The following is a 10,804-nucleotide window of genomic DNA, read 5'->3' on the forward strand; positions in this document are numbered from 1 at the left end:
TATAAAGAGACTATAATTAGTGCTTCGGCTATATGGGGATGATAAAACACGCTTAGTATCAGTTGAAGAAATAGCATAGTAGATAAGATGGTAGACTAGGAACTTGTATGAGGTCTGGAGTTCGCGTTCGACCAGTACTGACAAGGAAACGGTCGGGGGCGTCCCTCACCGAATTTGATGAGCATTGGATATGTTGTAGAGCATCAAAAAACATTAGACACGTATTTTTTTTTATGTGCTTATCTCGAGGTTTAGGGGTTGAAACCACCCCTTGAAAAAAACGGACTTTTTCATTTTTATTTAATATTTCCTAAAATGTGAGGTATATGAAAAAATATTTCAGACAAAAGTTTTACAGTATCTTATGCCCTTTCCATCAGTCTATTCAAATTTTTTAAAATGCAATATTTCACCCCCCCCTCCCTCACCCCTTCGTCACCTTTGCAAATTTTTAAGTTTTTGTAAGGACAAAAATTAAAAAGCATTTCATGCCAAATCCATCGATATATAATAATAGTATGGTTCCTCGATTCAATTCTTGGCAAAACTACATGACTGATAACTTCGCGTTATAGGCACCGCGTTGTGCGAGTAGGTAAGTACTGTACGTTGCGTTGGATTACTTCTCTTCACTTGCGCTATGTTTTATAACTACTTGCGCATATTTTCTCATATTACAAGATAAAAACGAATTAATTCTAATCATATGATATGTAATATACGAAATAAAGACGTAAGCAGAGATAAATATGCTTATGTAACAACAGTAGCAATTGTGCGCGGCGTCGGCTATATAGAACGTAATACAATCGAATGATTCTATTTTTACTAATCACGATCACATGATTCTGTTTCTATGCGGAAAATGATTGCAAAATATATTAATATGAGTGACTTAATATTGTTACTGAAAAACTATGACGCACTAGTTGACCTTGTTTTTGCACTGCACAGATGGTATATGAAATATTTTCTTACATATATGCTTAATCACTTAAGAATATATCTGAAGTACAGTCGTCGATAAAAATATCCGAGTTTCATTTAAGAAATTCGTTACCTTTAAAATTTCTTGAAAACGACATCTACCACATGACTCACATTGGAATCTATGTCCCCCTTAAACCATACAACTTTTGTCTAAAACGTTTCCTTCTAAAACTTACAGGTTTTGAGATATTTGAGTGCATTAATTAAAATGAGTCACCCTGTATATTGTTGTTTTGAAGATCGCAAACGTCGTGCCAAACGACGTTCAGGAATAGAATCATGCGATCGTCATTGGTAAAAATAGATTGTATATACATACCATATAGCCACTATATAAATGTCCGTTGTACCGGAAGACTGACATTTTAACTCGTGAGTTGACAAAGTAAAGAGTTGTGCGTTGTGATAATTGTGCAATTATAATTATAGTTATTAATTTTGGATACACATACATGTGTGCCATGTGTAATTAAAGTATTGTATTATTGTAACTCATCATTTTCTATCACTTTTTACGTAATTCTCTGACTTTGTATCTAAAGAATCATTTGCTAATAAAATGTTGTGATTGATGTTTCGACGAATATTTAAAAGGTACTACTAAAATTGTTATAAGTTGATAAATTTTATTTTTTTGTTTATTTAAAATTTCATAACACCTATGTGATCTATCTCTCTATATCTTTTATAAAGCTGTTTCTCCATTATCACGACATTGATTTATTTTAGATTCACTACATATTTTTGGTATCAACAAAGAGAAGCAAAAGAAGCGGCATTAGAACTAACAGAAGACCACTGCATTTATTATAAAGTATATATTTTTTTTTTATATAATCACAGTTCAAAAGACATACTTTATTTTAATATTTTTTATCAGAATGATGCAATTTAATGCCTTGAACGTTATTACGTTGCTTTATGCAACTTTCAATGTTCTTAATCCTCCACAAAGTCCAATAACTCTAAAGGAAATTGAAATGAACGAGAAGATTGAATATATGTTGAGAGAAGTAGAAAATGATAATGAATTTGAAATAGAACAGGAGGATACTTTAGATTTTTACAATACATATGAAGTTCCAGAAGCAGAAAATGTTGATTTATTACAAGAAAATGAAGGGCAAGAATATCTTCCAGAAGAAGTTATTTGCGCTTCCGTTGAAGCAAGTATATCACATGACTATAAAAAACAAGCAATAGATTATTGGAAGAGCGGTAAAACAGGAGCAAGATCGCTTGAAGGAGTTAAAAGAAGATTTAGAAAGGTAACATCTATACGACAATTACGACGGTGGGACAACCAAGTAAATGAAGGCGGTAGTAGAACAGAAAAATTAAAAAGGATATCTCAATACACACTAAATCGCTTCAATGAAGCACTTGAAAAAGGAATGATTATTCATGACATTGACATCGCTCGATGGGCATCTCGAGCGCAAGAAGAAGAAAATGTGGACAAATTCAAAGCTTCAATGACGTGGGTAAAAAGATTCAAAATTGCATATAATATTGTGTCTCGGAAAATAACCAAATTTGTCACGAAAAAATCCTTATTATCAAAATCAAATTTTGAAAATAAATGCAATACATTTATTGAAAACGTAAAATATTACATTGGTAGATATGGATTAGAAAATATTTATAATTCTGATCAGAGCGGATTTCAGTTAGAATTTCATTCCGGTCGTACGTTATCACATAAAGGCACAAAAAAGATAGAATCTGTAGTACAGTCCATATCAGCAACTACGCATAGTTATACTATACAGCCGACAATTTCAGCGGATGGTAGATTATTGTCTCCGCTTTTCATTGTTTTAAAGGAAGTAACAGGAACATTTGGTCCTAGAGTACAGGAAACTATGTTCAAAGCGCCTAATATTTTTGTTACGGCTTCTACATCAGGAAAATTAACGTCAAATCATGTAAAAACCTGGTTGAAAGAAGTATTTTTTCCGAATGTTGGGCCACAATCTGTATTATTATTAGATTCTTGGAGTGGGCATTGTCCCAACATAATAGCGGAAACTAGAACAGATTATGCAACAGATATTGTTTTTCTAACAATTCCAGCCGGTACAACAGGACAAATACAGCCATTAGATGTATACGGCTTCCGATTATGGAAAAATTTTATTAGACATTTTTCTGATACTGTTTTATTGTTAAATCTTGCAATTGAACTTCATACTAGAAATAATATTTTGAAATTACAATCATTAACGCACCATCAATTCTCGTCGCCTAGGTTTCAAAGTTTATTTCGATATGCATGGTTTAAAAGTGGATATGTAGAGATTAGACCAACAGAGTTTCAAACACCGGTTGAATTTTGTTTCCAAAGGGATTCGAAAGTAAATTGCGATATTTGTGGCGAAACTGCCATAATTACTTGTTCTTGGTGTAAAAAATCGCTTTGTATTACACATTTTTTCCATGATCATCATCTTTGTAACGAATATGTGCAATAAATATAATACATTATCCGTTCATATGCAAATTCTGTACTGTTGCTTTAAAATATATTGTTAAATAAATATTATTGTCAAATATTGTTCTACTACAATTTATTATTCCTTTCTACTTTGTTTCCTTATATTACTATTCCATAATTTATCCGGAGTTCTCTGTTATCTTTAGCAATTAGTAATTATATATTGTATATTCACATTACACGCTTTCTCTCTCTTGCAAAAGTAATAGAATATGTGTTTCTTTTATTTCATGCATTACAATTTTATTTTAACCTGCCTTGATCTTGTATCAATTTACTTTGCAGTAAACATATTTAATATACATTGAAAACTTCTGTACAAATTGCGACGCCGCGCACATTTGCTACTGTTGTTATATATGCTTACTGTTGTTTATCTCTGCTTACGTCTTTATTTCGTATATTACATATCATATGATTAGAATTAATTCGTTTTTATCTTGTAATATGAGAAAATATGCGCAAGTAGTTATAAAACATAGCGCAAGTGAAGAGAAGTAATCCAACGCAACGTACAGTACTTACCTACTCGCACAACGCGGTGCCTATAACGCGAAGTTATCAGTCATGTAGTTTTGCCAAGAATTGAATCGAGGAACCATACTATTATTATATATCGATGGATTTGGCATGAAATGCTTTTTAATTTTTGTCCTTACAAAAACTTAAAAATTTGCAAAGGTGACGAAGGGGAGAGGGAGGGGGGGGGTGAAATATTGCATTTTAAAAAATTTGAATAGACCGATGGAAAGGGCATAAGATACTGTAAAACTTTTGTCTGAAATATTTTTTCATATACCTCATATTTTAGGAAATATTAAATAAAAATGAAAAAGTCCGTTTTTTTCAAGGGGTGGTTTCAACCCCTAAACCTCGAGATAAGCACATAAAAAAAAATACGTGTCTAATGTTTTTTGATGCTCTACAACATATCCAATGCTCATCAAATTCGGTGAGGGACGCCCCCAACCGTTTCCTTGTGAGTAAATTTTCAAGTGCGAAAATAATAAAAAATCAAATAAAACAGCTAAATTATATTTAAAATCAATATAAGCTGACTAGTTGCAATCGTTTTTGCAAAATATATATTTTTTTTAATCGGTGCCATACGTCATTGTTACAAATACATCACTGTGATATTTTTCTTCATATAATAATGATCATTTTTCTTCATATCATAATGATATCACATATGTGACAAAGCGGACATCACCGTGATTTCTTTGTGACTTCATTGCGACATAGTTTATTGTCGCAGAGTAACGTTATTGTGATGTCACTGTTACATTTTGTGCTATGTGGGTATTGTGTTAGAGATGTCTTAAAAATGTCTTAAAGACATCTCGATTCTGGGCATTTGTGTTGTCTGAGTAGTCTGCAGAACATATTTGACAGACCTATTCTGTTGAATACAATATAATTATTTAAAACTTATTGTATTAAAATATTTACAAGTAATTAAAGGAAAATATACACATACATAGTACAATAAAAACGATGAAATAAAATTAATCATCTCCAGATAAAAGGAGAGAGAGGGGGAAAGAGAGAGAGAGAGAGAGAAAGAGAGGGAAAGGAAGAATTACGAGTCTTCCCAGCAAGAAATCATTAATACAACGTTGCTACAATGATATTGAAGAACCTGTAATATTCAAATATGTAGTGTTTAATATTGTATTAAACATCATTATGAATATACTTTGATCGCGATTTGGAAGTTTCAGTAATGTTGAAATAGGTTTGCTATAACGTTTTAATCGGCAGAAATATTTTTAAGATGTTGCATTGGTCTCAAATAAATGTTAAAGTAACATTTAAAAAATATGTTTTTTGTAATGTTTTAAAGCGTTTAAACAATATTCAGAAAAATCATATCACAAAATAACATGTGAAAAATATAAATGTAATATTATTAAAAAATGTCCTAACAATGCACATGAAGTCAACGTTTCTAAACGTTAATTTAATGTTTCTTGCTTATTGGGTTAATATCTTTGAAAATAGAAATGTTGGAGAAAACTTTTCCTAGAAAATTTTATACTGTAGAAAGTAGGTCATTATTTTATGATAATAAGTATCTTATAAGAAAAGTGGACTAAAGAGTATTTGAACATTAATTTTGTTATTTTAGTTATTTTAGATCAGGGTTGGGTAAGTTACTTTTGGTTTTTAACTGAGTTAAATTAAAAGTTAGTTCGCTATAAAATAAATGAGTTTGCGTTAAAAGTTACTCAAATGAAATACTAACTCAGTTAAAAGTTAAAAAGTTAAAAGTTATAAAAAAGTTAGAAGTTATTTACGGAAAATTTAATTATCTAAAACTATATATGTATCTTTTGATTTTATAATTATTCTTTAAATTTAGCTTAAATATATGTGAAATAATGAAAGTATATTAAACAAATTGACCAATCACAGTTAATTATTTTTTGACCGTAAAGAGAATAGTTGATTGTGATTGGTCAATTTCCTTACTGCTTACGTCTTACTGCTTAAGTTTCTTTATGTGTATCACTAGCTTTACATCCCGATTTACAATAAGTGTAGTAAGCTTTAAGCCGTAAGAAATTGACTAATCACAGTCGACTTATAGAAGAATAATCAATTGTGATTGCTCTATTTGCTTACTACTTATTTCTTACTACTACTCCTGCTGCCATTATAGAGAATGTATTATGCGTCGTCTACAATGACAGTAGGAGTAGTACTAAGAAATGAGCAGTAAGCAAATTGACCAATTCCATTTTCACGATTCAAGAAAAATCGATTGTGATTGGTCCATTTACTTACTGCTTATTTATTACTACTACTCCTACTGCCATTGTAGACGACGCATTACAATGCTGGAAGCTTTATTCTACTTTTCTTTAGCATGTAATGAACAATAAAGATAGAATGACGCTTATAGGGCTATAAGTGTGATGTAAGCGTGAATCGGACATCCATAGTCAAATCTTTTATTAAAAGTAATTTCAAGTTCATTTTTAGATGCTTCGTAGCCAATAAAACGATTCGTTCAGTATCTAAAAATAAATTTGAAACGATCATAAATATAAAATTTGGTTATGAGTACTGCTCTTATATACCTGTCTGTTAAAGTGGCTGATGATTTTTACGCAACTTTAATATTGATGAAATAAATTAACTTAATTGAAAAAAGTTTAAGTTAATGCATAAAAATTAACTAAGTTTAAGTTAAAAGTTAACTTATTTAAGCTTAACTAAGTTGCGTTAAAAGTTACTAACTATTTAGCTTCTAACTTAACTTTTAACTTTTTTAAAAGTTATTACCCAACCTTGACTGTGATTGTGTTTTTTTGTTACGTAAATCGATTTCACTTCTCACTTTTGCATCTAAAAGCATTGAAGTAAAATAATTCGAGAATGAATATTTATTAAAACAAAAATATTTTTTTATTTTATTTATCATTTTGATATTATTATTATCAATTTTTCCTAATATCATGAAACTTTTATCTAAAATAGAAATTTTTATAGCATTTTTACTTTTCAAATATTTTTTGTTAAGATAGTTTGAAACATATAATGACTTGACATTTTTGCGACTCTATTCTGTGTATATGTGTATATGGTGGATATAAAATTAATATACAGGGTGTCCCGAAGTCCCATGATGACCCTTGGTGAGAACGTAGAACGGATTGAGGTGAGCAAGAAAGTCCTGTGCCGTTTTGCGATATTCGCAATAGTTTTTGAGAAATTAATTATTTTGTCTCAACAAATCAGCGTACAGAAAGCGGCAGCGGAAAGAAAGATGCCTTCGGCCGACGTGCGACCGTGACACTCGCGAATCGTATCTCGCCGCATCCCTCCGCCCATAGCTACGAGACATAGACTCGCTATGTTTCGTAGCTATGGGCGGAGGGATGCGGCGAGATACGATTCGCGAGTGTCACGGTCGCACGTCGGCCGAAGGCATCTTTCTTTCCGCTGCCGCTTTCTGTACGCTGATTTGTTGAGACAAAATAATTAATTTCTCAAAAACTATTGCGAATATCGCAAAACGGCACAGGACTTTCTTGCTCACCTCAATCCGTTCTACGTTCTCACCAAGGGTCATCATGGGACTTCGGGACACCCTGTATATATATATATATAGAATTAATTTAAAATAAGCATTTTATAAAGAAATTATGCATATTATTTTACAGATGTAAAAAGGTATACGACGGAGTTACTCATGCAGGAAAGCTTTATCCAAATGCATATCTTATCATGATTTTAATAGGAACATTGAAAGGTTAGTTATAAGATATATATGAAATATATACCAGATAGGACAATAATTTTGTCTGTCTCCGTTATATCTGTTATTTCAAATGATATAGGAAAGTAGTGCCCATAAAAATTGTATGGTTTTGAAGAACACATAATATAGTAACAATGATTCTTTTGTGAGATATGCAAGAGATTTGGACATACATTTTTTAAATAGAATTATGGTTTGTCTAATACACGATTTCTCCGATAATTCTATATATAAAAGTACTGGGAAAAAGAACATCGAAAAGTGAATGTTTTACGAGATATTTATTTTATTTTGATACTTTCTTTACCATAAGATATGAAATATTTCGTTAAATATTAATTATTTGATTATTTGACTTTAATACTTTTGTACATAGAATAACAGGTGAAATTGATCGTTAAAAAATACATAGCGAAACCTTAAATAAAATTATTACATTTTGTAAATTCATTGATATAACATGCGAACATTAATATTACTGATTGAATTCTCTCGCCATTCTATGTTCAAAATTATGAAGGTTGCCGAAATATAAATAATTTATGAAATATTTTATATCTTGTTCTTGAAACTATCAAAATTGTAATGTCTATGTTTAATACAGCCGGCTTACACTCGCTGGCATATTCCAGGATTCGGGAAGTGTAGGTTCAGATGAATTGCAGTAGTCCTTTCTTTTTATCTAAATGCGTAACTTTAATAACAAGCTGAGTCAATTATAATTTTTGGATTTCGGCTGCCCAGTTTACAATATTCGCGGTGCTTGCCGTTCTTTTTGCCGCGTGTGGTCGGTTACGCGGTGTTTACGTGTGCCTGTGGTCTACGTCTTCTAGACGCGTTCGGGCGACGAGGTGAGAGACGTGATCGTTTGTCTCTATTGACGGCGTGTTTGATTCGTCTCGCGTCATTTGGATATTTAAATGCTTGACAGTCGCGCTGTACGACTAAGAAACCTTCGTGCTAGCGAATACATCAACTATGAGGCTCTAATTGAGGTTGCGAATACGCTACCCCCAGAAGCATGATATATGGATATATGCATCCGCATCCGATATTCAAGGTGTGAGGAACCGGCGCATCTGTGGGTTCCTCGGAGAAAGATCGCCGCGCATTCGCAGCTAGCTTGAGCTTTTAGTGTCGCGTATCCGCTACACTTAGTCGGGAAAGGATAGCTGTGTATCCGCGGATGATGTAAATACTGATACTGATGTAGTGTATCCGCCCTTATCAGTGGGAAAGATTCTGCGCATCTACAGATGAAGCCTTCTCGTATGAGTGTCTTGAGATCTTTTAAATTCTAATATTCGAGAAGATCTTGTTTTACTGTTGACGGTCTCGGTTTATATATTGTCGCGTTCGGTTTCTCGTATGACTCCGCTTATTGTTCGTACGCTTCCGATGGAGTCCGGCGCAAAAGTTCGGTCGCGTTCGATCGAATTTGGCGCTGCCGCGTTTCAGCTGTTTACGCTTATTGTCGATGTTGTTGGTCCGGTTGTGTTTTACGGCGCTGGTGGTGCCGCGATTGTATATGATATTTCGTGACGTTTAGTAAGGTATCGTTATATCACCTTCCCTGTTTGTGGACGTTCGCCTTGGACTCTTTACATTTTTTTTCTATCTATCTTCCTGATCAGTGTTACATTTCCGCTCACGTTGAATCGAAATTTCTATAGCCCGTCGTTTAAAAAAATTCGGTATCTACGGGATACATGGGCTGCGGTATATGGGACGTCAATGATTCGCCCTTTGGAGATGGTGACTCGGACAGATGGTTTTCCGTCGAGTCGTTCGGTACGATTAGGCGGAATCATTTTTCTTGATTTCGGTACGGAAAGCCCGTTATTTCCTGTTTTTTCGATTTTTCTCTTGTGATCCGGCTGTTTCCTCGTTGTTTCTGCGCTTGTTATCTCGCGTTGGGACGGTGTTTGTTGTCATATTACACGACGTAGTAACGGTTTCTCGATGCGCGTTTTTGCTCGTAATTCCTTTCGCCGGTTTTATTTCGACGTTGTTCGTTTGCGTCGTTCTGTGCCGTATCCCGCACTCTTCAAGAATTGCTGCCAATGTGGCTGATTTTAACTGTAATACATTGTCAGTTCAACTGTGATACGGAGATCAGTTTCTTTGGACATTCGTAGCGTAAAATTCTTAATATTTTCGTGAGTGCTGCTGCGATTGTTTTCTTCAGGGGTTTCATTTTCAGTCATTTTGAGAATTTGTCCTGGATGGCGAGTACTCATATGTGTCCTTGTTTCGACTGCGGGAGTGGTCCAATCAGGTCGCTTGCTACTTGTATCCACGGCTCTTCTACTGGTGTTGCGTGCAAAATCCCTGCTAGCTTTAATTGCGCTGCTTTGTGTGCTAGGCAGCTTTTGCATCCTATGACCTCGTTATTTCCCTAAACATTCCTGGCCAATAATATAATCTTGCTATTCTGGCTATCGTCTTTGCTGTTCCTAAATGTTCTGCCGTTGTGTCGTTATGATATTGTTGTAATATCTCTTATCGTTGTTCTCGAGATATGCATTGTTTCTACTGCTTTTCTACTGGAATATCATTACAGTCGAGCGTGTGCAATATATGTTTAAATAATGTTCCTTCTTGTATATGGAAGTCAAGTACCTCCTGCGGGCTTTTCTCGAATTGTTGGACGATGCGTTGATACCATGGACATTGTGTATCTGGGCGTAATGCTGCTATCTCGGGTCGATGTGATAGTGTGTCAGTAGTATATGTATTAGGACCTTAACTTAGTTTCCGCCCGCAAATGTTAGATGGCAATGCAAACAGTTCTAGTAGTTATTACTAACGAAACAGGTAGTTTGTGATTAATTTCGACATTTCTCGATAACATTCAGTCAGCATACACAATTATTTTCCTTAACAACAATTTCTTTTGCTTTGTGAAAAATGGAACGCGATAAAGTGTTTTTTCGACATGTGCTTTTGCACTATTTTGATTTGAAAAAAAGTGTAGCAGAAGTTCATCGATTACTTGAAGAAGGTTATGGTGATCGAGCTCCATCACATACAACATGTAAAGAGTG

The 10,804-nt window shown here is 33.7% G+C and overlaps 2 protein-coding genes across 3 annotated transcripts in view; both read left to right on the forward strand.

Moving 5' to 3' along the window:
* LOC116851978 (trimeric intracellular cation channel type 1B.1) overlaps nucleotides 1-10,804 on the forward strand; it is a 179,486-nt gene that overhangs the window by 46,274 nt on the left and 122,408 nt on the right. For both annotated transcript variants that reach the window (XM_032831908.1, XM_032831907.1), the window contains one exon: nucleotides 7,660-7,748. In XM_032831908.1, coding sequence (XP_032687799.1) covers nucleotides 7,660-7,748 — 89 coding nt within the window. The remainder of the gene's footprint in view (nucleotides 1-7,659; nucleotides 7,749-10,804) is intronic.
* On the forward strand, nucleotides 609-3,492 carry LOC116851977. Its single transcript, XM_032831906.1, has 2 exons — nucleotides 609-1,584; nucleotides 1,720-3,492. The coding sequence occupies exon 2, from the start codon at nucleotides 1,872-1,874 to the stop codon at nucleotides 3,462-3,464; it is 1,593 nt and encodes a 530-aa protein (XP_032687797.1). The 5' UTR covers nucleotides 609-1,584; nucleotides 1,720-1,871; the 3' UTR covers nucleotides 3,465-3,492.

The sequence above is a fragment of the Odontomachus brunneus genome, unplaced genomic scaffold (assembly GCF_010583005.1).
Source record: "Odontomachus brunneus isolate Ranch 3 - 2012 unplaced genomic scaffold, Obru_v1 Obru_scaffold_198, whole genome shotgun sequence".
NCBI lineage: Eukaryota > Metazoa > Arthropoda > Insecta > Hymenoptera > Formicidae > Odontomachus > Odontomachus brunneus.

Excerpts from the sequence above, each read along its gene's own strand:
- LOC116851977 (XM_032831906.1), top strand. The coding sequence starts at position 1,872 with ATGATGCAATTTAATGCCTTGAACGTTATTACGTTGCTTTATGCAACT.